The following is a 25,583-nucleotide window of genomic DNA, read 5'->3' as shown; positions in this document are numbered from 1 at the left end:
ATACTTCCTTCATAAGCATAGTTAATAATTTGGGTTATACTAATGCATGGTAATAAAATGCCTGATGCATCATCATTGAAGAGATGTGATCAGTGTGATTAATTCCGTGATATTCACAATGCATCTTTAATGATATCACTTGGAGTGTAGAATTGTGTTAATCAACACTCTGTATCAGTCAGATTTATGTCCATATTGCTGTACAATAATTTCACTTAACATAAAACATGGATTTGCAGCTACTGAATGCAGCTCCATTCATTCTGTTGTCCATCTAAATTTCACTGTTGCCATGGACAGATTCTAATTAAAATCTGGAACTACCATGCCTGATCCTCCCCTAAGATCTAATCCCACTGAGCTTCTCCCTACAAGCTACATCTCTTAAATGGTGTGTGCAGTTCAGTGGTGGCTGAGAAGGTTCAGTGGGAATGATTCCAGGCTGCTGCCCATGCAGCAGGAAGGGCTTTGCCGTGGAAGAGTGATAGCTCTAATGTGATATTCATCGCTCCAGATGTTTTCAATCCCATTGCAAATTCCTCAGACATTCCAGATCCCTTTCATTTCTTCTCCAAGATTACACAGTAACATCACATGCCCTGTGCTCTGAACCCTTTATAGCTTAGTACCTCTTCCCATGCTTTTTGAAATGTACACTCAGTGATGGAGCTCTGCTTAGGACAGAAATCATGGCTTTTCTTCTTCACCATGCAAAGGAGAATGATGGAATAAACTGAAAGAGTGTAACTGAAGCTATTCTAAATTTCAGACAGGCTGACAGTCTTACACAGTGTAATGCTTTTCATTTGTTCTTGTTCTAATACTAATACAAGAGTAAATTCCAGTGTAGACGTGATTAAGGAGAGGTCCTTTTATGCAGCTCTGGGGTTTTAATCTTAAAGCTTTGGGGTTTAGAACTGAAGATTCAGCAATTCAGCATTAAATGACCCATTCAGAATGACTGACTTAATATTCCATGCTGTGTATTTTCAGTCAGCTAATACTGCTGCTAAACCTGGGTATCACTTTAGTTGCTTCCAGGCAAGTCTAAACTATTATAATCTGGTAAAAAATAAGTTGGCTCCTCAGCAAATTGCCCTGGATTAATATCTTGGTCCCTTCAAGGGATAGGTATAAAATTCTGAGTAATAATTGCTTATTCTTACACTAGGAGAAACCATCTGTTGTGCACAGCTACCTTGTCACGGGTCTGAAGATGGCTTTCATACTATGATTTTCCCTGTGGCTATATGCAAATTAAAAATCACTTGAAATGGAATGAATGCCTTGGTTTTTATTGCAGTGCTTTTTGCTGTAGCTGCCTCTGCTTGTCTCAGTAGAGCCATCATTGATATGACACTTAAGAAAATGTGTAATGAACATGAAGGAATTGAAGCAATGACAAACCCATTCCTTACACAGAATAAAGGATGATAAATATCTACTAATCCCTTACAAGATGCTCAGAAACAGCATAGGGAAACTAGTCAGTTGTGCCCTTCTGTGAGACCACAAGGGTTTGAGTCATGACTCTGTGTGGAGCACTCTGAAATAAAGGCTCAGAGCTATTCACAAGCTTCAAAACAAATAATCTCTCTGTTGATGTGTGACATCATGCCTCCCAGGTACAGTGGTCCCAGGGGTGCTCATTAAATGACAGCAGAATGGATTGTATTTCATCCCGATGTCATGTTTGGATGAAGAAAACAAACTTTTAAATTACTGCCATGTATGTTCCTGTGCAGCCTGTGCTTCTGATTCAGAACAAGGGGATGTCCATGTGCTTCAGCTATTTTTTCTTCTGCTGAAGCTATGGCTCTGTGGGCAAAGGACATCTGTATTGCAACTCCACTGAATGTTTTCTCTCTGTGCCTGCTTTGAATGTTACTAGAGCAAAGTGTCTCAGGCTTTCCTTTTTTTCCCCTTAACATCTTTAAGAATCTCGCCCACACTTCCCACACAAACCTCAGTGAACATAGCTTTGCAAATCCTGTGAAGCAATGTGTTAGCATCCTCTTTAACAAGCAAGATAACTGAGTTAGAAAAGGCCAGAGGACCAAGAACCACTAAGCAAAATGGGTTTGAGGCTTCAAAACATCTTTGAAGTCCTGGACCTTCAACCCTTGCCTGGTAAGTCTTTCTCAGGCCAGAAAACAGTCTTCTGGTCATCTGCTGTTCCACTTTTTCCCTCTCAGCTTCTCTATCTTCCATTTTTCTTCTGATCCGGTTTGCTGGGAGTCCTTCCCTTCCACTGGTTGTGGATCTTCCTCAAACACACAGGCAGAACAGGACTAAATCCTGCCTTTCAACTGACTCTTGCTGCTTACAAAAACTTCTACCACAAGAAAATCTTTTTCTGATTTAAGTTAAAGCCTTCTTACACTGGTATCCACAGGCAGAAGGAGAATACAAACATAGTTAACCAGCTTATGAGTGCTGCACTACCACTGCATACGGTATGACTGTGTATGCATGGTCTTAAGTACTGTACTCCCACAAACAAATCAAAGTTCAGGAGTGTTCACAGGCACAGCTGCCTTAGAGGTTATGTTAGAGAATACAAGCAGCTGTGGACACTTGATAATCTGAATCTTTCCTTGGCTTGCTTGCTCCCCCCCTCGAGTGTCAAGAGTCATTGCTAGAGCTAAAAGTACTCTTAGTTCAGCCCATGGTAATTAACAGCAGTTACTTTGTGTTTTAATCACATACGATTCTCCTGAGGTAGTGAACTAGCACACAAGGCACACAGTTTTAGAGAAGAAGTGAGAAGGTGACTGTCTGGTTTTCAAAAGAAAGGAGGAATTTACACAGTATGTAATTATTCAGGTGGGAAGTTGGTCCTGTCTAATATTCCAGAGTGGTATTTGATGTAAATCCTTCCCCAGAGTTCATTATGTTAGCTCTTAGCTCAACCTGAGTGTGCTGAGTGCCAAGTTCAGCATGCAGAATGTTCTATAACCAAGTAGAATGACGTCAGGCTTGTGATCCTGCAGCTCCCTGCTTCCTTGGGAGGAGGTATGGCTCTATCTTCAGCCTAAAGATGAATATGTTTGATGAGACTCCCTTGGTATCTGCAGTGTGGAATGTGTGAGAAATTCTGCTTTGCACCACCAGCAGAACTGTCCCTTCTTGCCTAAAAAAAATAAAAAAGTAAATGTTACTTTGCTTGTAATATTTTTCTTTACAGAAGATGAATTTTTTACTTTGCAGATCCCTAAGCGCATTACAAGACCCACAGAGCCCTTTTACAGGTGGGTAAAACAAGCTGCAGGGAAACACAGTGGCCTGTCAGCATCCACCCCATGGCAAACCCTGGTCTACTCCTGGGGTCTCCCAGGCTGCTGCTGAGTGCTCCATGTTGAACTGTGCTGACTATCAAAAGTGGGAATAGAAATTAGGAAGCAGGTGCTTTCATTACAGTTTGCCACTGCTGCATTGCAGAGATCCTGTCACAGCTTCTGAGAAGCCAGAAATGCATCCTCCCTCCCCACTTTGTCCTGACCTCAGTGAGACCCGCGGGAGTGCCGAATGCCATCGTGTGTGCATGGAGTCCCTGTCCCTGGCAGTGGGTGGTGACGGCTATTTCAGACACTGCTTACTGTAAGTAAGACAGACTGCAATGACAGAGCATGAATGTAAGTGCTAAGGAGCAGGCAAGATGCCCAGCTACCCCACCAAGACTGGGCTGGGAATGGCATGCATAACATCAGCCACTGCTTTTGAAGACAGTGAGGGAGAAAGACTCCAACTGCATGAATAGACAGTTCAGGACATCGGGAGAGCACAGTGTTTCTCACCATACAACCAAACCCTAGAAGTGAGCAGCCTCGCCTAGCCCCTGAAAATTCATGCTGTCAGCCTCAGTGCAAATATGCTGTCCCCAGTTATGTGAAATCTCTGACAAGCCAGGGTCAAAAAGCAGAAAGTTTTAGCTGCTCTCTCATGCCAGGAACAGAAAAAAGAAACCAAAAAGCTTTGTCTTAAAATAAGCTGTTTTAAATAAACAAGTGTTCTTTGAACCACATCAGAGTACATACCTAAGAATTTTTGTTAAGTAAATACCAGTGACATGTTTAAGTCTGGTGCAGTATGTACCAGCAAAGTGGTAGTTGTATTGTTTTTGTTGTAACAAGAGTCAACAGTGTTTCTATAAAGTAGTCTGAAAAAAGGGAATTTTGGGTTGGTTTTCCCACTTGGCATCCCACAGAGAAACATCTGCCCAGCAGCAGCCCCACCTCAGGACTTTCAAATAAAAACCCTTCCCAACGCATTGATTTGGGTGAGGTTAAACTTCACTTTGATTGGCTTAGCTCCGTTTACAGTCTGCCTCTTGGGTGTTATTTTTTTACCCATGATCCACCCACCTCTTAGCTCATTTTGGCTTTCTGAAGGAAGTCTGCCCTGACACTGGTTGCAAATACATGGTCAGATTAGTATAGTCTGTACCTGAAATGCCACGATGCCATGGCTGAGCCAAGTTCAGGCTTATTCCCACCCCTTATGATCAGCTGTGCCCTGAGCTTAGATTTCCTTCCATTTGATATTAGTGCTGTAAGCACAGAGCCCCACGCTCAAGCCTGCTCACCAGAGCTTCCCACTCAAGCTGACCCAGTGTCACCAAGATACACTAGCAGTATGCAGAATGCCACTGAGGGACCAAGAAGGCACCACGCAGCCCAAAAGCCAATGGTTCCTTTTCCATGTGCAGCAAAAGGACAAAGAAATACCCGTTTCTAAATTAAACATATCTTTGTATTTGTATTTTGATCTGCCTGTCCTTTGGCCTCTCAGCTTATTTACTTCTTTTAAGAGCTAGATACTAACTCAAGGGTTAATGCACAGACAAAGGAAGGCAAACAAGACAACAGGTTGTAACAGTGATACTGAATTGGAAGTTCTTCGCCAGGAGCAAAGGTTTTCCTTTACGTCTAACAGGCTGTGATGAAGTCGGACTTCTTCTTAACTGTTCTTTCCTGTATGTCAATACAAGTGATCTCTTTGGGCATGCTCAGAAATTTGGAGCTTAATAAATAATCACTGTAGAAAATGTGCTTCCATGTATGGGAAGCAACGTGACTTTTTCTCATAGCTTTTGTGTGGTGTTGGAGTGAAAGAAAGGTCATGATCTGTGGGACCCACAGGGGAAAACTGTCATTCATAAATCAGGCTTGAGCTATCCCAAAGGCAGGCTATTGAAGTCACAGTGAGGTTGTGCAGGCAAAAATGACAGCTAGGCTTTTATCGTATGCCATGGCATCACAGGTCAGCAATACTATGACTTCTTTCCCTTCTTTAAAGCTTTCATGTCAGAGAAATCAAAGCTTTATACCTCCCCTTCCCAAACTGCCTCCAGTTAATAATAGCATGAACAGCAGTTAGCCCATATTTGAAAGAGGCTTTGACAAGATACTGCTCTTTGATAAGCCATTTCAACGGTAGGAGGCAAAGTGTTTACTCTGCTTGGAAGAGGAGTCTGCTGAGCAGTTTACTTTTCTTCTGCTGAGGCTAAGCTGAGCTTTGTTATCTCCAGCACATGGAGCCCGCAGGGGTGTTTAATGATTCCTGCTCTTCACCTCTATTTCTTTGCCTTATGCAAGAATAAAACCTTAGAAAGGAAGCCCAGGCGCCTGTCCCTACCTGTGACAGCACCTCTGTGCTGAGCCTCAGCAACCATCCACTCCCCAGCTCTCCCTTCCAGGGCTGTTTTTTCTGCCTTTGGCTGTCCTGAGGAATGAGGAGTGTGGTGAAACCCAGGAGTGCAGCTGGTCCAAGGAAGGGAATATCTGAGCCCTCCTAACCATAAACTGCAGCAGAAAGGGGCAGACCTGCAAATAAGGCTTCAGGTTGGGCTGGCCAGCCTGACTGGTGGTGTGAAATCGTTTCACCTCTAAGATCTGAAATTATTTAATCTGAGGATACTGAAGTTTTCCTAAGGCTTAGGCTGTTACTAAAGGTACCAGGCGCTTTCCTGGTAGCAGAAACAATCACACCACAGGAGTAAAGGCAAGCAGGGCTGCTACTGACTCTTGCTAAAGCTTTTTAAACTCAGATTACAAATGGCAAAGCTATTGTATATTCATTTCATGAAGTGTTTATTGCATAGGCTGTTAAACATATCCAATATGCCTGACTCTACCTGCACAGGCACAATAAATAAGTTTATTCCAGCATCCTAGCTAAAGCTTTCAGGTCAGCATGGGCATAGGACAGGGCAGGAGGTGATGGGGTGGCCCAAGCATTTCCTGACCATGTGTTTTCTAGCACTTTAGATGGAACATAGGGAATTCTGTTTAAAGATTGAGAGAAAAAACATGTGACTCGAACTGGCTGCAAATACGTCTGAGGGATCTACAGGATACTTTTGGCCCAGTCTGGGGAATGGCTGCCCATGCAGGTGGCTTTGGGAACTACGGACCCAGGGCACAGATCTAACTCGCAGCTTTTCTGTGGCCCCATTTTATGCTTCGATCAGGTGGCTCCCAGTCAGCCGTGCCAGAGCAGTGCCTGGAGCAGAGCCCAGAAGGGCGTCGCTCACCAGATCTAATATCAGGATGTTATTATTCCCATGCTTAAATCTGCAGGATCAAGCACTTGTTATCGGAAGGAGGCAGACAAGATAAGCACGTGTTGCACATGATGGTGGAGTCTGGGAGAGGGCTGCGGGACGCAAGGATGAGCTATGGACAGAGCAGCCGCTACCCGACCTACAGGCGGGTGCCGTGCGCGGGGACTCGGGCAGTTACTGCTCGGGAGAACCTTGCGTTACCGATCCGACCCGACCCGGGCCTCGGGTCAGCCCCTCGGCCGCGGTTCCTGTGCCGTCCCGAGCCTGCCTCTTCTTCAGCCGCAGCCCCACCAACTCCCGCCAACCCCATCCGCCCCCACACCCGCCGTTTCCCCGGTACAGGGCTCCCCACTCCGGATAGAACCCAACCCGCCCCGCAGCCAGACCGCGCCTACCGCAGCAGCGGAAGGGGCGGCCCCGCCGCGCCTGGGCAGGAAGCGGCTCTGGGCGGCCTCACCCGGCGGCGCGGGGCGGGGCTCGGCCCGGCGGCCTCCGCCCGCAGGAAATGGCGGTAGCATAAGAGGACCTGTCATGGCGACGGCGGGAGCCTACAGTCCCGTGCAAGGCTGCGCCTCCTCCGCTCTGCCCGTAGCCAGAGACCAGCGACCGGGGGAGCCCCCCCGCCGGACCGTAGCGGCGCCACGTGGTGCCTGGGGGGCCTCCTGTGAGGAATCGTGGCCTCCGTACTCGCTCTGCTCGCAGGTCACGTAAAGGCGGCGGTGCGGGTGGTAATGTGGCGCCGGGCTGGGCCTCGGGCGCGGACACCCGCTTGGGTGGGGAGGAGACGCGGCCCGGTGCTTGCCCGCTGCTGCCGCATGACTGCGGCCCTGCGGGATCTGCCGCCATCACCATGTGCCTCGGGCGTGGAGCTCCCAGGGCGCAGGTAAGCGCTGAGCGGGCCCTGCGTGAGGAGGGAATGCTGTGGGTTTAGGAAGTAGCAGAAGACCCCGCTCTTGGTCGGTTCCTGAGACTGCCCAGGGGTTCCTTGTGGAGATAGCTGGAGGACTAAGAAAGTGGAGTCAGTGACATTATATTGACTTCATTGATACTATCCTCCTAAATTAAATGGTGGAGGAACAAGGCCTGCCTGTGAGAGAAAGTCAGGGCCTACTTCGTCTACCTACAAGGTTTTAACTGTAATTAGAGCGAGCAAGTTATAGCTCGGGTATTTCTGTAGAAAATGATGAGTGTGTCTGGTTTGAATTGAACACAATAAACCGAATTTCAGGGCTGTTGTGTTGCCTGTGCTATCTGTGCTAACAATGTTTTACCTGCGTGTTGTCGCTCACAGGCCCGTGGGTCCCTTTGTTCGCGGCTCCAGGACTGGTTGAGGAGCGACACTGGACACGCGGAAGGATTGTGGTAACCAGTTTGGAGCTGTACCCATCTGTTCAGCCCCCCGGTTTATGTAAACCTGTCTGATAACCCGTGCAGCCTTGCGGAAGGGATTCGTGATGCCCTCCGGTGGCCACAACGTGTATTTTAAACCAAGCGGGAACAGGGATTGGCAAACGTGAGCCTTTTTGCCTACTTAAAAGGGGGTTGAGGGTAACTCCTTCTAAGCCCAAGGGCCTTTGGCAGCCAGGCCTGGCAGAGTCCCTGGTTAGCTGATTTGGGCTATCCTCTCCTTGGGCAGCTCCTGCTGTTGTAATCCCTGCAGGGGCTGCATGTACCAGTAAATGCACACAGTGAAAAGCAGGAGGAAGAAAAACACCGACAGGTACCAGGAAAAATGCATCTTGCACCACATACATAGCTTGCTGTCAGAGACAAGGACAACTAATTCTTAACTGCTGTTGTGCTTTCACATGATCTACTTCAGCAGTGAGCCAGAGTTCCTGTAGACAGGCCAGAGATGAGAAGTGGTTTAGCTTCAGTAGGAAAATCCCCTTTTACTGTCAGATACAGCTTCCAGTTCTGTGCAGGCCTGGCTCTTACTCGGAAATGGACAACACTTACCCCTGTCTGGTGAACGCTCAGCCTGAGTGTACTGGTCTGATCAGCAGACCTGGTAGTGGAAATGGTGGCTTCCCTGTAAAGGATTTATTTACAATACAGTGACAGCTGGTTTTAAAAAATAAAGGCTGTTCGTGCCTTTTTGTTGTATAAATATTTAAGTGACAGGGCTGGTATTCCTAAGGGAGGAAGTGCTTTGGTTACTGCTGACAGGTGAAGCATATATTCAACTGAAACATGCCAACTCATTCGCTTATTGTTTTCAATTTAATGGCCAATTACTGTTTATTTGTTGCTTTTTCAGATAATCCTGTTCTGCCTTTGGAGTCCCATACCATGGCAGGTGGTGAGCACTGGGCCATGTTCTGCTGAGCTGGCTTCTCCATGCTCAGCCTTCAGGCCAAAGCTCTCCAGCAGATTCATCACGCTGGTAATGTAATGACAGAGCTGTTTGGTACCTGTAGTCTCACTCCCAAGTGTATCCAAGCACCTCAAATTCAGCTCAGAAAATGTCCTTGCAGCAGTCCAGCGTGAGGGTTGTGAAGTCCCAGTGGAGGTGGTGGTACTGCTCACAGCAGAACATCTGCTTCCATCAGGATTGTTGGGTTCACCTCTAAATGCTTGTTGGGAGGTTCAGACATCTTCCTAGCTCTGCTCTGATATTTGTGTATCTTACTCTTTCAGATACCTACTCGAAGAGTGCAGTACTTGGTTTTGGGCATATAAAGGTAAAATGTGTTCCTATGGGTGAAAGTTGGACTCTGAATCAAGGCATGCATTTTTAAGCAAAGAATTAAACTTTTTCACCACTGTAGCCCCTGGCAGAGGAGCTGTATGCTTCACCTGCTGTTCTCTAGTACAGCCTTGCCACTGTCAGCAGTGCCCCCTGCATTGGTGGTGGTTGCTGATGGAGTCATCTGTTTCTGGTGGACACCAGCTGTTGTGACCAAATGCCAGTGCAGCTGCAGTCTGTGGCCTGCCTTAGAGGGGGTCTGACACTGACCAGAACAACCCTCGGAATCTCTGAATTCTAGTAGACTTAAGAAATGACCTTGTACTTGCCTAGCTCAGCATCACTAAACCCATCTTTTTTTGAGGCTTGTGAAACAAAGACCAGAGAACACAGTACTGATCACTGCATAAGGTGTGTTCAGCTCCTTGGTTTTATGGTTTCTGTGAAACCTGTTTTGGGAAGATGTTTTTAAGCTATTTGAAGAACAGATGAGCTTTTGGCACAGAGCTGTACATCAAATCTCAGTTGCCAGGCTGTGGTTATTGGTAGAGACCATGTATATTGTAGAGGCTGCTGCTTGTGCCCAGCCATCCCCTAGAATGGAAACTTGAACCAATGATTTTTGTAACAAATATGCAATAAATCTGTGGAAAAGCTGCTCTGTTAATGACTCTTGATTGAATTCGAGTAGTTTTGACATACATGAATGAGGCTGTTTAGAGCTAGACAAGCCTGTCTGATTGTCTGCTGTCTGGAAGTGAAGCCTAAGCAAGGACATTTCAGCTGTGTGCTGGGCCAGAGCTTCAAGCCCCCACGGGACACTCAAAGCTTCAAGGGCACATCATTGGGGTGAGAATTCTTCAGCACTGAGGGGGAGAACAGATCTGTGAGGGTGGAGAATACACCCATCTGGAGGAGAGCATAGCCAGGAAGAACCAGCTAAAAATGATGCTTTAGGTTTCTTTGCAGGGACAGTGAAGCACTGCAAAAGGCCTTGGTTTTGTGAATGAAGTAGAGGCATGGGCATTATGTAAAAATGTCTTTTATTACTTGAGACCAGCGCTTGTCAAAGTCTCCCTGTGCATGGTAGGCACTAACAGAGGAGGTGTATTTGGTTATCTTGTGTCACAGACTTCATGTAGCAACAAGACTACTTGATTATGAATCAGCTTCATGGTTGCAGTATTTTTGGCTCGGTCTAGCAGCAGTACTGTGATTATGTGTTGTGGTTTAAATAGCCTTGTGCTATTTTTGGTTTTCTTTGAATTTTTAGCTCTTCAGCAAACACAAGAGTGGAATTAATGAATGCTCTGGAGCATGGGGGTTCGCAGGGCATCAGATGGGCACTGAGGAAACACTGATCCAGCTGCCACTGCAGCATGGTGACAAGTGTCACCTCTGAGAAGGATGGTATCCATTTCCAACTGGAGAATTCTGGGATGCTGGTGGAATTGTGACCATAATGGTTTTTGACTAAGACCCTGCCCAAGAGGACAGAAATTGTAAGGGCTTAGGCCTGGCAGCTGGTGTCAGTTAGGGTCACTTTGCTCTTTCCTGGGAGATAGCTGGTTTATAGGGAGTGTGATGGAATAGTTAATGCTTGGAGAGGACATTGCTCACTGTGGGTTAAATGCAGGTATGGTAGCTGCAGAACACAGGTTATGGAAGGGCAGTCCATGGGGGTACTGCAATTCCAGTACGTATCCGTAAGATACCAGGTGTTTCCAAAGCAAAGCAGGGGTGAACATAATGCTGGAAATGTGAGTTGAACGTGTACAGGTGCTGGGCAATATCTGCGTTGAAAAATGACAGTCTGCAGTTCTCATAGTCCAGCAAGATGCCAATCCTTCTAGGGGGGAGAGTAATTCTGATGTCTGGTGTCATCCCACTGTGTAGGAATTCATATTTGTGCCTGTAGGAAAGAAATTGAAGTCAAAAAACCTGAGGGCACCCTGGCTGCTCTCAAAGGGAAGTGCTTTGTGAGCATAGGTGTGTTCAAAGCATGCTTCCTGCCAATTTGGCTTGCCCCAGAACACTTGCCATCTCCTCACCTTGCCCCAGGATAGCTGTAGGCCCTGCTAGGGAGGGACCTGCTGAGACTGCTCAGTCCTGTCCTTCAGGCCCTGCTGTGCTCCCCATGGGTTCCTCTGTGGTACCGAGCCTCTTTCCTGCCAACCTTCCCTGCAGCTGTAAGAAAGCGCAATCCCTTGGGCAGAGGCTGACGCACAGTGTAGCTGGCATCCTCCAGGCTATGGGGCATCATTTGTCAAATCCCACTGTCTAAATGACATTTCTGGCTGCTTTTCCTACAAGACCTTCTCAGCCTAGGCAGTGTTGGTGGGGAAGTTCCAGTCTACAAGTTCATTTACTAGAGGGTGACATCTTTTAATTGTGATTCCTGGACTGTGGGTTATTGGAGGCTAGGAAGGTGCTCCATAGGTAAGCAGCTTTGTCATGCAGGGAGCCCTCTTCCCTATGCAGTCTCTGTTCAAGCAATGCTGGGGTCCTTTAATAGCTACTCAAACAATTCTCCCTAGTGTGGCACACTGCAAACAAGATAAGTGATTTCTATGGGAACCATGAGCCTTTCTGTGCAGAAATTGGAAGATTTATTCAGTTGAAGTGATGAGTTATCTGCTCTTTCATAAGGCCCAGCTTCTAACTGCCTTGTCCACCTACACCACTCAAACCTGAGACTTCCCTGTGGAAATGGTTATGGCAATGACTCAAACTGAGCAATGGCCCAGCTCCCTTTTCTATCTGAAGTCCATGCTTGTTGCTTCAGAAGAATGAGTTTCTATGTCCTTCTTAGCTCAATGTAGCAAGGAAACCAAATAGCCTACCTGCAGTGTATGTGGGAGTCATTAGCTTAGTTTGGTCTCCCTCATTAAGCAGCATTTGTGGCTGTGTGGGAGGTGAGTGCCCGCCCTGCTGATGACTGCCTATGCAGCAGGCACCTAGAGAGGAGTGTGTGCTCCAGTCAGCTGGAGCATCTAAATCTTCCCTGTGTACCAGCAAGCAGAGGACAGGCAGATTTGGGCTGTGATGTGCCACCCTTATCCTTTACTGATTATGCATGCTGAGAGGCACTCAGGTGATGTCCAAGGGGGCCCAGCAGCACCCTGGCTGCTCCTGGCTGAGCAGTAAGCCATTCAGACAGGTAGTGGGCAACACTCAGGGATGCCTGGTGGTGTGACCTGTTTCTTGCTCCTGGATGCCTTGAAGAATGCCCAGACCTCATGGGGGAGTCAAAGGATATCATGCCGGTATAAAGGTATCTGGGGAAAAGCCAGCAGGTTCAGCTGGCAGAGGGGAGCTGGCATTTCTGCATGCAGGTATGGCTGCTGGGTGCTTTCACAGGTAGGAGAGTGCATACAACTGGGTTTAGCCAGATAATGTAGTTTGATAGGTTATGTATGGGTCTGTTACTCTCTGTCTTCCCACTGGGATTTCGGTGACCTAAAACAAGGCCTTTACAGCTCACTTCTGTAGTGCAGATTTTAGCCAGGTTAGTTCTGGGATTGCCTATTTCAATATGAGAATGTCAAGCAGGAAGATTTGCTTAAAGGTTCCAGTATCCTTCCAACAGCTGTTGAGAGTGCCAGTGGTGGAATGTTAGAGGCCCCTCATTAAGTGCTTGATCTGGGCTTTGATATAAAACTTCTGGCTGTCCTCTGCAAGTAGGAGTTCTGCTGTTCTACCTGCAGGTATACAGCTAGGGGGTGTTCCTCTAGGAGAACTGTAGCTTCCACAGCCCTTACCTTGATGGTGTGATGATATGCCTCATGCACCAGGATGAGTTGTTTGTCCCCAAATAACCATGTCTTGGAGTGTTTTCAAAAGCCACGCCAATTCTGTACTCTGTATCTTCCTCAACTTCTACCTCCCAGTAATGCTTTCCTGGAAATGGAATCAGACTGCCCAGGATCCCAATGCACCTGTGGAAGACAGACGGTGTTGTGTACTCTGGCACGGACTCTGGGTGCTGAAGACCTGACACACAACCTGCATGTTTCTTTGTGACACCTGCCCTGTTTTCACCTGTGGGAAGCTTTGCGGTTCTGAAGCAAGAAAGCTGGGCAAAATAACCTCTGCCAAATACTTCTGAAACACCATAACTGGAATTAAGAGGGGAACGTGAATCCTGTAAGACCACACCCCCACTTTTCTCAGGAAAAGTACACAGTGTATTAGCCGTCATTGCTGCATCACAGGGACAGTAGGTTTCAAAACACACCTTCAGTTTTGAATGAAGGGGTCACACACAACCTGTATGTTTCTGTGGTAGGGTCTAATGTTCTAAATTACAAAGGCAAAGGATGTTGCTGGCAGACACTGAGCTCATCTACCTCTAGGTAATGCTGAGAAAGAGCTGCACTCAGCTTTTGGAGGGCCTGATGTGTAAGGATGGGCACGCACAGCAAGATAGCTGTACTCTGTGCCACCTCACCAGCAATCCCTTAAAGCAAATGAACAGTTCACAGCAAGTGCATGTAGATGTCTTGGGAATACTTTAAAGGCTGCTGAAATCAGGACTCAGGCTGTGTTGCTATAGCTTGAGGAGGAAAAGGAAGATGCAAAATGGATGGGTAAACATCTGTGAACAAAACATTACCATAGTAATGAGAGCTGCAAAGCCACCAAGGCAAGCCTGAGCCATAGGAGCTGCTGTGGTTAGGAAACACATCAGCCTTCTGGAGATCACAAAAATGTCAAAAGGGTTTGCAATGTAATTTCCTTGGAGGGAGAGTGTTGGTCCTTTCAGCTTGGGAGCTTTTTCTTCTTTCTTTTTTCACAGTATCTTTGTATAAAAGAGGCTTCTGAAAGTTCACAGTGGCATCAAAAACTCAGTCTCAGAGTTCAGAATAAGATGAGTGGCAGCTCTGGCTGTTTATGTGAAACATAAAAGCACCGTGTGGAACTGGGATGAAATCCTATTTAGGCTTGTCATCATGACTTTAATGAAGAGAATCATCTGCCTCCTGGCTCTTTTCTACCATGCCTTCTAGTAACATTGCTTTTCCACCATGGGACTAAGTTGTGGGTTTGTATTATTCAGTGGTCGCAAATGCCTGTCCTGGTTATATGTTGTGAAACGCATTTCAGCAAGCTAAGTCTCATTTCAATGGCAAAGTGCCTAATTCTTTTTCAGAAAGTAAAATCTGTTGGCTCAAATGGTATCAGCTAGATCTATTAGCAAGAGGCAAGTATTCAGATTTCACTCCTTTCTGTACCATTTTCTTTAGCACTTAAATACCTGTTCAACATCAGCTCAATGTGCCTAATGTGTAAGCAGATTTGTATGTAGTTGTGGCTGGCTGCATCTGTAATCCTGTTTATGAACTTGCATTAACTTCCAAGTGATGCTTAAGTTTCAAAGAGCAGCTAGACAGAGCCTGAGACTTAAACTCACAGAATCAATGACAGCTGCTAAAAGCCCCATTAGACACTTCCTAGTGTTTATTTAAAAAATCCAAACTGATCAACTGTGCTTGGAACTGCAAAAGCCTCTTTCAAAGAGGGTCTGGTGCCCAGAGCACCAATAGTTTTTTTCGCTCACCATGTAGTATTCGCTGTAGTGAACAAGTTTTACGTAAGATGAATGTTTGGTGGTTTCCATTGGACAGAGCTATATAAAAGCAATACCTAAAGCTCCACATGTGAAAATGACACCAAGAAAAGATGAGCAGAGCCCTCTTCACATGATGTGCAAAGATCTATCACCTTGGCAGCTTGCAGAGAAGGGGCAGGAGAGAGGGAGCAACAGCCAGCAGAGAGGAGCAGCTCCTCAAGTCTTGGAAGTGTGCAAGTGCTGATCACTGTAATTAAACCAGAGCCTAGTAAATATGCTTTTTTTTTTTAATCCCACAAGTGCTATATTCAGAATATCTGGAGTTTGACTGGTTTTTTTTAAAGTGTGTATGTAACGTTTTTTCTAGGGGTTTTGGGCTCTGTAAAGAATTAAATGGGAAGAAAGTGTTGGAATTTAACAGAGATCGGTGCACACATCGTGCAAAGGGAGATGTTGTAAATTATATGTATTAGTCACCCTAGAAATCCTCAGAAAAGAGCAGCAAGCCAGACAGAGCTCAGTAATGGTGCCCAGGAGCAATAACCCCAGTGAAACTATGGGGCCTGAAGAAATGGATGCAAGGTTTTACTCTTCAAGGACTTATGGGAAAGCCTGACATTTCAAACTTACCTTAGGAGCCCAACTGGAAATACCTTAAAATAAACCTAATTTTATAAAAGATGACTAATCCATATTTTTAAAGGACAGAATAAGGTGTTTGCAGTGGTCTAAAACTGAAGACAATTATAACCACTTATCCAAAACCCTAGATGGATAAAACCCTATACATTATACACACACACATACAGTCTGGAAGTGCTACTTGGTTGGTGCATGGCTTGAAGATAAGGAGAGCTGCAATACCAGTAAACCTTTTTGGTGGATTTAAATTCAGTGCGGGGGTGTGTCATAGGTGGAGCAGCCACAAGCCACATGCATTAGTTGCAACTGAAGTTCTCCAGTTTACCTTGTAAAGCTGTTATCATAGACGGGCAGATCACACTCTGGGTTTTCCAGTTCATCGCATGCAATTGTAAATCCATCATCTAGAATTGCCAGCAAAGGATGGGCTGTATCCTCGTTAAGGCAGAAGTAGGTGCCTGCAAGAGAGAATGCATGAGGATAACTCCAGCAACTCCTTTATGGCATTGTGGTTTGCAGCAAGAGTGTGGTGAAATGTCATTGGGGTCCACAAAAAGATTAACCAGTGCTCTGGAGAGAACTTGGGGCTGACATTGAGAAGACAGAGTTGTCCATTTGGAGTTTTTCAAATAAATGGGTGGTTTACAGCTTAACACTGTTTAGTTGCAGCCTTGTGAAAACCAGAAAAAGGCCTTAACCTGGTTTGGAACCCAAAGCTGCAGGCATTGCACAGAAAGTAGCTATTCAAACATGAGGATTTGTCCCTGCAATGTACTGTCCAGTTTCAAGTCATCTTCCTCAGAGATTAAGTAATCACTGAAAGGAAAAGGGGGCTTAAAGACTTCTCCATGGCCTCACTCTTCCACAAAAATGCTGGGCACGGTTTGAAGAGAAGGATCTCTACAAAGGTGCCACATGCAGCGTGCCTCATGCTTCAGCACCCCCTAACCAGATCAGCTCTCAGAGAGGTGAGTAAGTGAGCTAAGTCAGCCCAGGATGAAAGTCCTTCTGCCTCTCCCTGTTTGGAGAGCTCACAAAGCAGGTCTGACACACTGCACTCCGGTGCCCTGACATGTGCGTCACAGCCGGTGTTTGTAGTTGGTGTTTGTGTATCCACCCCAGTAAGAATCAAAGGTCATTCCCAGTGTTGGAGGTGAGTGCTTGCAGCAGACAGGTCAATTTGCATTAGCTGTTTGCATAATGTAGACTCAGAGAAGATAAAACTCTCCATGCTAATCCCAAATAAAATCATTATAATCAAACTGCAAGTTACTTCAATGCAAATGCAATACAAACAATGACAGGGCAATTACAGGCATGTGCTGCTGAAAACAAACACATGCTGTGCAAGCAGAATTGGCAATTTCAAATATTGAGTTTGATTTAAGCAGCTGAAAAGCACACAAACAATGGTAACACAATTAACAGACTTCCTCTCCAGGGATTTAAGAATGACCATTTCTTTTTCAGTGGTGTCACTGCTGTGTGGCAGGCAGGTTTCTTACTGAAATGTGGCTTTTTGCAGATCAATGGGTGCACAGCCAGCTTGCTGAAAAAGCACAATTTTCAGATTACTGAAGGTAATGGCAGAAGAGACCCAGATGTGTTGTTAACCACCTGTGAGTGATGTGGGAAGTTAGAGACACCCCAGTGAAGTTGCAGTGGTGAAGGTGAAAATAGGTGTCTACCTATAAGTCATTAAAATGAGCTTTGATTAGGTGGTTGGGAGGGGAAAGAGCTTCCAACTTCTCTCTGGGTGGAAGGTTAAATCTTGCTCAGTGTGGTACTGAGAACAGAGATGAAAGTGCTATGTCAGTTACTAAAGCAAAGCTTCCAGCTAAAAGCTGGACTACCTTTTCCTAGTGAATAAAGATGAACAACCCTCATAGCTTCCTCAGCCATGCTAAAGATGCTAAGAGATACAGAGGAAGATTTCGCATATCTAAATGACACTAGAAAATGCTGACTGTGTCTGCCATGCTTTTCTACAGCAGGATCATGATAAGGTAATCTCTGAAGTAAAACTGCACTAAAACTTTCTTCATTGGTGGGTCAGTATTTGGCAAGCTGGCAACATCTTGGGGGTGTTGGGTTGATGCTGTCTTTTAAAATGTTTAGAATTCAGTATCATTTAAAATGTTTAGAATTTCAAGTATCAAATATACTGGACAGAACTAATTTTAAATTACAGAGCTAAAGCAATGCACTTATTATTACAAAAAGAGTGATTTTTTTCTTTCCTGAAAGTTTATCAGATATATAGTTAGATGTAAGACATTAGGACATGCCTCATCCAGAAGCCATTGAAGCCAGCAAGAATCTTCCTGTTGAGATAACAGATGCTACAACAGGCTGCTGGAGTTGTCCTGCGCTGTACAGTACCTGTGGTATGTATCAGGACAGGGTCACTTCTTTCACTGGAACCACCCAGGTTTAGGGCTCTAACACAGATGTGATAGCTTTGTGTTGGCTGGAGGTGAATTAGAACTTCGCAGTTAGGAATCCCCACAATTGATCTACAGAAAATAAATTCATGGAAAATGAGAGGGTAGAGAACAAAGTTGGGCCTTTGAGGTTATTTTTCTGAACAACAAAGGAAAAATTACATGATCAGCTTCTTGTAACCCATCAACAACACATTACCTTGTACAGTTGTCACTACTGGGAGCATCAGATAGTCTGTGACAGACTATACAGGTTTTTACATTTGCTTCTGCCCTTTTCCCATTCCCTGTACAGTAATTTACATTTACACAAGTAGTTTTACTAAGAGGAATGTTTGTAAAGGTAGATTCATCAAAGGATCGTGGATCCTTTCTTAATGCTGTCTGATGCCACATGACTTAAAGTGGTTTAATCTCTCCAGGTCACTGACTAGATAGAATAGTGACTCACTCAGTAATAGTATCACCGTTTTCCTCATCTGCCAGCTTGGACAATTCAACTGTGTAGGAATCAACAGGGTTAATGTCTCCAGATTCCCAGCATACCAGTGCTGCATTTTCACAACTTCGAATCTTTTTACTGTTTATGGTAGGTGGTGAAGGAGCTAAAAAGTAGTCAAAAGAACAATTCTAAGCTGTTGCTTGAAGATGTTTGCAACAAACATGCTTTGACAACTTAAAAAATAGAACAAAGTTGTGAACTAATATTAATACAGTTAGAAACCTGTTTCTCCAATGGACAATAAACAGCAGGCAGGGCAATAACAGTACTATTTAAAGAGCTAATTTGGACTATAAAGGTCCCAAAGAGAATTAATTAGAGAAGTAACATAGATCAAGCCTGATTACAGAATCATTTTCTTTCTATGATTGCTTTTGTCTCTGCCATAAGGATGCCTCTCTTCTCCAAGATGTCAAAGACAGCTGGAATGGGTACCTGAAGGTCTCACTATGACCTCTCTATGTCAGGATTTCATAAAATGTGCTTGACTGAACTGCAGTTACATAGGATAGCAGAGCAGGTGAACCCACAAAATACCTACAGGCCAAGAAAAGGAGAGCTGGCATCCACCTGGTAGAACTGGGAGACTTGAGCCTTATTTCCAGCTCTTCTACATGTTTGTATTTAAATAAGTTATTTGTGCTTCTGTTTCTTCAATTCCAAAACAGGGACAATTGGCCTGACAGGCTCTCCAAATAAAAGTAGGAAACTCCCATGCAGTCAATAGACTTGCATCAGAAGAAACAAATTGCCAAGAAAGTGGAATTCACAGTCATCTCTGAATTTTATGCCAGTAATTCTATGAAGGTTGCATAATTATATGAATAAAGTATTTTTACCTGTTACATAAACTGTTCTTTCACTTGGTGGACTGATACCAGTGGCATTTAAAGCACTGACCCAAAATTCATACTGTGTATTCGGCAGCAGATTAGTAATGGTGCAGTATGTTTCTTTGACTTTCAGCGTATGCTCTGAAATGAGAACAACACCCCATTTACAGTGCTTTTACAGAGTTACCCACTCCTCCCCAGAGCTGCCTCAGATAATGGAGTTGAAGTGCATTGTTTTGTCTGCTGAGTTCAAGAAAGCTCCTTGTGCTCCATACCCTGTGATTAGCTGTCAGGCTGCTTCACCATGCCTTCCCCTAAGGAGGCATAAATCAGGTAACAGAGCAGCTTCTGAAGAAGCCACATCACTCAGAGAGGAAAAACCCAAGAAAACCCAGAGAGAAAGGTCACCCACCTGCCCCTGGATCTTTTTCTAAAAAGACCTTGCATGTTCCTACTCCAGGGATGCTGTCTGGTCTGCTCTGGTCAGCTCAGCTCAGCTCAGCTCATCCCATCCCAGTGGCGGGACAAGAACTGAAATTATTTCACCACTAATTTATCATTTTTCATCATAAATTTGAACAGATTCTGCTTTTCACAGAATCATTAGGAAGGGACCTCTGGAGATCACACAGTCACACCCCCCTGACAAGGCAGGGCCACCCAGACCAGGTTACACAGGAACACATCCAGGTGGGTTTTGAATGTCTCCAGAGAGGGAGACTCCATGACTGCCTGGGCAGCCTGTTCCAGTGCTCTGCTGCCCTCAACATAAAGAAATTCTTTCTCATGTTGAGGTGGCACTTCTTGTGTTTTAGTTTATGCTCTTTGTTGCTCCTCATCCTGTCACTGGTCACCACTGAAGAGTCTGGAACCATCTTCTTGGCATCCACCTTTGAGATATTTATATGCATTAGTGAGATTTTCTTTCTGAACTGGCCATTTGGCACTCACCTGGCTTCTACTTTTGCTGAAGTGACTGGGTGTTTTCAGTCTGCAAGGTTATTATTAGCAAAGGCATTTTTGTCACAACAAAAAGTGGGGCATTTTAGGATGGTCTGTGGTTCTTTTTCTCTGTGTGTGGGTGATGGGGAGTTACAGCCTATTATTAGCACTGAGATAAACTGTAGAATGACTGTGGGGGTTTCAGTGACATGCTGATAATATGATGATTTGTTCTCTAAAAATACTGTGCTTTGCAGTGGAGGCAGCACATATGTGTCTAACACACTGCCCACCCTCCAGGAAAGGAAATACTACTGTTGAGACCTGTTTCTACCCACTGTCCCCTTCCCACTCTTGCTATTCCAGCTGCTGCCCCATTGTGTCTTTGCTCCTGTGCTGGGTCCTGCTGAAGCTGGCAGCATGGCAAACCTGGCAGGGGAAGAGTGATAGAGCCAGAAGGAGGAAACATGCTGGCAGATATGACAGGTTTGGTGTCAGAGAGGGTGAACAGAAAGTGTACCGGTTGCCACAGCAAGTCCAGAACTTTGGAACCAGCTGGTTTTGCCAGTGGAGAGCTGGGATGTCCCTTTGGGTCCAGGATTCCTTACCTGGTTGTTCGTCACTGCGCCTCTCATTGCTCACTGTTTTATAGCACAGTTGGTAGCACTCGACAGTGTCATCTGAGAAGAGGCTCCAGCAAACTCTCAGTGAGGTTCCAGTTGCTGCACTGGGAGCCTGGGGGTTGATCACAGGGGCGCAAGGCGCTGCAGAAGGGAAAACAAGCCAGGTTTTGAATGTATAAGCGTGGTCTGCTCACAGGCAAACACCTCTCCTGTCACAAAGCTGTTTGTGCAAAGCCTAGGCATTGAATAGGGCAATTCTCCCACATGAAGAAAAGTGAGGAGTTGACCCCGTAAATACCTGTAGATAATAATCAGGTCACTGGTGTATGGGTTAGTCTTGTTTCAAATCAAAACAATAAAATACATAAGCCTCAGCCAAATCCTTCTCTTGACCTCCCCGGCCTCTGAATACTGCTGTATGCTGCAGAGCAACACCTGATGTGCACAGCACTGCTGTGGACTAGCCCAGGGGCTGAGGAGCCTCTGGAGGAAAGATGAGGGAAAAGCTGTGTAACAAGGGGTCATCAGCACAAGCAACAGAGTAGCAAATGCTATTTTACTTTAAGAAAACACAGTGTAAGGGCATAAAAGTTGCATATTGTTGTTTCTGACCACTTGTGGTGTGCTAGAAAAGATTTAAAATCTTTCGTATTTTTATTTTTTAGCTATTAGAAATATGTTTGGATTTTGCTCTGTTTCCTGTGGATAATAGGAAAAATGTTTGCTAAATAGCAGAGGAAGAAGTCACTGAAATCTGGCTATCTAGAGAAGCTGTGCAGGTTATTTAAAGCCTTCTGGTGTCCTACACTTTGTTCAAGCAGCTACAAGTTAAGAGAAGTTATCGGCAACAAAGCATGCCTCAACACTCCTCCACAGAAGGTGGTAGTCTTTGTGAGTCTTCTAGGAAATCATCCAGCAAAAGCATGGAAGGGCAAACTTGGCAGTTTTGGTAATTTTATGTTGAAAACAAACTGGGGGGAGTGGGGAATCCAAAAATAGATTCCAGTGTCTCTCTCTATATAAACAAATTTGGAGGGAAAAACAGATGCTAATTCAGCTTTTGCAGTTCTCTTTTCAAATAAGTAATGGTATTCTGTTTAACACATATTCTTAATTAAATGTAAATAGGCCTGAAATAATGACCAGCTGGAAGAGTACCTGGAATAATATTAATGGAGTTCATTAGTTGCTCAACTTCAGAGACATCTATGACCCGCTCCTCAAAGTCTGGCACTGTTGAAAGCTCTAAATCCACTTCTTTTTTTAAAAATTCTTCTAGCCTGCAATTATAAGGGAAAAATATATGTCTAATATGTAGGGTTGGAGATACCCTTCTATGATGCCTATTGGTAAGAGGAGAAGAACAGCAAACTCTATATTAACTGCTATTTCCTTAAAATCATGTTGTCATAGTTGTACAAAGCTCAGTCTCCCATGGTCTTTGTGCTCCCACCAAGCAGATAAGTGAAACTTCCCCAGCACCCCTCTATGGGAAGCAAGTCATTAGCTCCATGACTTTCATTATTTTGAATTTACACCACCATTATTAATTCAGGATCTCTCGATTTGAGGTGTTGTAAATTTGAAACAAAGGGCTATCTTTTCTCTGTGTTTTCATAAATGATGAAAGTCAATTTAATTCTATATTTTTTCACTTGATTTAGTGTGCTTAAGACTTCTTCCAATTGCTCCAAGATCTTCCAGTATCTGTTTTGAACTTGCACAGCTTGACTTTCTATCCCTCTATATTAATGCGTAAATAAACCTGTTACTAATCTATTTAGGGAGCTCAGTTTTAGTCAGATTTGTATCCAGAGCATTTCTTTCAAGATCTTTAGCAATTGCAGCCACTGAAATTAGTTCTTCATGACTAAGCTAAGAACAGTGGTTTATTCATGCCCTAACTCTCCTTTTGGGTTTTGTTTTTTGTTTTTTTGTTTCAAATCAGCTCAAAACTATTTTTGAGTGTTAAACATCCTAAAGCAACTTTTCCTGCTGCAGTTTAAACCAGAACTACTAAAGACTTCAATAGCTCTAGTAGCTTAAGTAACATTTGTGTGCCTGAACAGAGTCCAGAACATGCAAGTGTCTCCAATAACAGGTCCCATTAGCAGGAAGAAATGTGACATAAAAACCCAGACTGTGATACTACCTGTCAACCATGGTTATTGCTGCCTGTAGAAAAAAAGAGAGAGAATGTGTTAAAGATAGAAAAGATACATTTCTTGCATTAGTCCAGAGTTAGACGACATCATGATGTTGCTGTGTCTCACATGAATTTTCCCAAATGCTACCCTCAGAGTGAACCAACTGGCTCTCACCCAGCTCTGAGAACAAAGCTGTGCCTAAATGTCCATTTTCATGGACAGACCTTGGCTGAACTTACAGTAAGATAACGTGCAGTATCAGGTAGTGATCAGTGTCTACCCATCTGGGCTGTATCCTTCCTCAGTTGTCCAAAGTGCCAATAGACCCTTCACAAACAGAACCAAGAGCTGGGGAAAAGAATTTAGTTATCTGCATCTGAGCAGTGACTGTTACTGGAAGACAGATCCCTGGAGAAACCTAAGCAGCTGAGAGTGCATCACCAAGAGCTATTCACTTCTTGGGGAATAATGGTTCCTAGGGGTGATGTTAAACTGTTTATGAGTTAAGGAGAAAATAAGGAGAAAAGGTTATTCCAAAGATGCAGAGGAATGGGAAAAGTCAGCTCCTATGAAGAACTCAGCAGGATGGAGTGACACAGCAAGCTGATCTGCTAGAGCAGACTGGAGGTGGTAGAAGACTGATTTTACTGTCTGGTTCAGAAGTTATTGTGGCTGTGCTACAGAAAAACTCCCACCCACCTGAGTCACAGGACAGCTCACATTAGAGCAATCACTCATCACCAGTGTAAATTCTTTTTTTTTTTCCCAATTATTTTTCTACCTGCTAAAGGAAAATAACTTCTTGAACCCCCTCAACAGTGAGATTCACCCATCACGCTGCAGGAGCTCTGTATGTGTTTAGTTTAAAGCCTCCTGTTCAACTGAACTTTCCAACAAAATGAGCAAGAAAAAGAAACATCTTCTAAAGTGGTTGCACCAGCCTGCCTGCTGTGAGCCTAGAATAGAGCAAGAGAGCTGAGCCTGCAGGAGGCAATGAACGCTAAATGCCTCCAGAGTATCCTGAGATAAGCATTTTAGTGAGATATCTTCTCTCTGAACCCCAGTGAGACTCACAAATCATTGAGCATCCACATTACAAACTTCTGCTGCTACTTCTGCATTTTGGCCTCATTGTGTTGCCCCAAGTCAACGCCGTCATACCAAGCACCTGGAGCAATGACAGCACCATGGATCAGGCACCACAAATGCTCTTTAGCAGTAAAGCCACTTGTGTCTTTGCAGCCGGGGACTACTTGCAAGCAGCAAAGAGCAATTAGCAATTAGCCTTGCCAGTTAAAGTTCTTTACCTTCATAAAATTGGCTTTGTCGTTTTCCAGGTAAAGCTCCTGGGTTCTGTCTGTCAGCTCCTTGCAGGTGTCAAGATGTTCCCCACAACTGACCAGCTGCCCATATAATGCTTCCAGCTTCTGCCTCTTTTCTTCCCCCAGTGCTTCCAACTGTTCTTCATACTTCTGAGCAAGCACTTGCACTGCATCGTTGTAATGCACCTCAAAGTTCTCCTCCTGCCTCCCAAAGTTTTCCTGAAAGGCATTTGGGGATTTGTTCATTGGTGTCAGGCCTGAGAAAAAACTTACTCAGGTCTGCCTAAAATCCTCTTTGTCAGGAAGGCAATGCCAGTGCACAGAAGCTGTAATTTGACTAATTTGCATTTTTAGGGGTTTATTCTAATCATTCACCCCCCACTGAGGCACAAGAGAGTTTTGGATTTGGTTCCAAGCATAACAGCATCAGAAAAGATAATTAAAAAAATGATGCAAGGCAACTGTCTTCAACCTAAGCCCAAGGGAGCACAACCACAGATATACCCTTGCCATATCTCCCAAGTATTTCCACCAACACAGTCAAACACATCCTTCCATGAGAGATCCATGGATTCTCACTGGGGGAGTTGAGAAACTAATGCTGCTGGAGAAAGCATTAGGAAGAAAGATTTAAGGAGCAGGCAAAGCTTTATTGCCAGCAGCTGCCTACTGCTCGGACACCAATGTCCTGTGCCACATGTGGCAGAGAAAAGACAGTAGGTGCCTTGAGTTACTGCTTGTTTGACTTGCTGCCAGCTGGGACCTTTCCCCTGGTGCCAAGCTGACATCACCTGAGCAGGAGCACAACCCCTGACATGTTGTAGATCAGTGCAGGTGCTCCAAGGATTTGCCTATACCTGGCATCTGTAAATGAAACTAAGTGAATGCAACTGGTAGGCTGTGGATGGACTAGCTGGATCACAGGTCCTTGGCCATTTAAAGTTAAGTTAACCTGAGCAGGGGTCTCTTTATTTCTGAACACAAGTGTCTGTGCAAATGCTAAATATGGTTTCATCAGCCCAGTCAAAAAAGTAATTAGGATGAATTTTCTTAAGTACCTCAGTCCCAAGATAACTCTATGCTCTGTTACTTTAACTACTCAACTCATTAACAAGTTAACACTATGACTGTCAAAACGTTTTTAAACCCAGTACCACTGTTAGCTCGAGAAAATATGACTTACCTCTACAGTGATGAAGATTTCCTCCAAGTGACTGGCAAAGTTTTCCATCTGAGCAATCTGCTCCTCCAACTTGCACATGTTTTTATGAATCTCCTCCTACCAAAACACCCAGTCTGATT

The 25,583-nt window shown here is 44.7% G+C and overlaps 1 protein-coding gene and 1 non-coding gene across 2 annotated transcripts in view; one reads left to right on the top strand and one right to left on the bottom strand.

Moving 5' to 3' along the window:
- The first annotated feature begins 7,562 nt into the window (after positions 1-7,562).
- LOC115946471 (small Cajal body-specific RNA 15) lies at positions 7,563-7,693 on the top strand. The gene has a single exon (XR_004080543.1). It is a non-coding gene; the product is annotated as a small Cajal body-specific RNA 15 (non-coding RNA).
- Positions 7,694-10,319: 2,626 nt separating this feature from the next.
- The window catches only part of FSD2 (fibronectin type III and SPRY domain containing 2), a 21,360-nt gene continuing 6,096 nt past the window's right edge, over positions 10,320-25,583 (bottom strand). The window contains exons 3-13 of the mRNA XM_005148724.4: positions 25,465-25,560; positions 24,267-24,500; positions 22,965-22,987; positions 21,971-22,092; positions 20,798-20,953; positions 19,254-19,388; positions 18,364-18,517; positions 17,851-17,984; positions 15,794-15,926; positions 13,016-13,192; positions 10,320-11,166 (exon numbers count right to left, since the gene is read on the bottom strand). Coding sequence (XP_005148781.2) covers positions 10,914-11,166; positions 13,016-13,192; positions 15,794-15,926; positions 17,851-17,984; positions 18,364-18,517; positions 19,254-19,388; positions 20,798-20,953; positions 21,971-22,092; positions 22,965-22,987; positions 24,267-24,500; positions 25,465-25,560 — 1,617 coding nt within the window. The 3' untranslated portion in view covers positions 10,320-10,913. The remainder of the gene's footprint in view (positions 11,167-13,015; positions 13,193-15,793; positions 15,927-17,850; positions 17,985-18,363; positions 18,518-19,253; positions 19,389-20,797; positions 20,954-21,970; positions 22,093-22,964; positions 22,988-24,266; positions 24,501-25,464; positions 25,561-25,583) is intronic.

Source organism: Melopsittacus undulatus, chromosome 9 (genome assembly GCF_012275295.1).
Source record: "Melopsittacus undulatus isolate bMelUnd1 chromosome 9, bMelUnd1.mat.Z, whole genome shotgun sequence".
Lineage (NCBI taxonomy): Eukaryota > Metazoa > Chordata > Aves > Psittaciformes > Psittaculidae > Melopsittacus > Melopsittacus undulatus.
The sequence above is the reverse complement of the archived record's forward strand: the minus strand, read 5'-3'. Positions and strand labels throughout refer to the sequence as shown.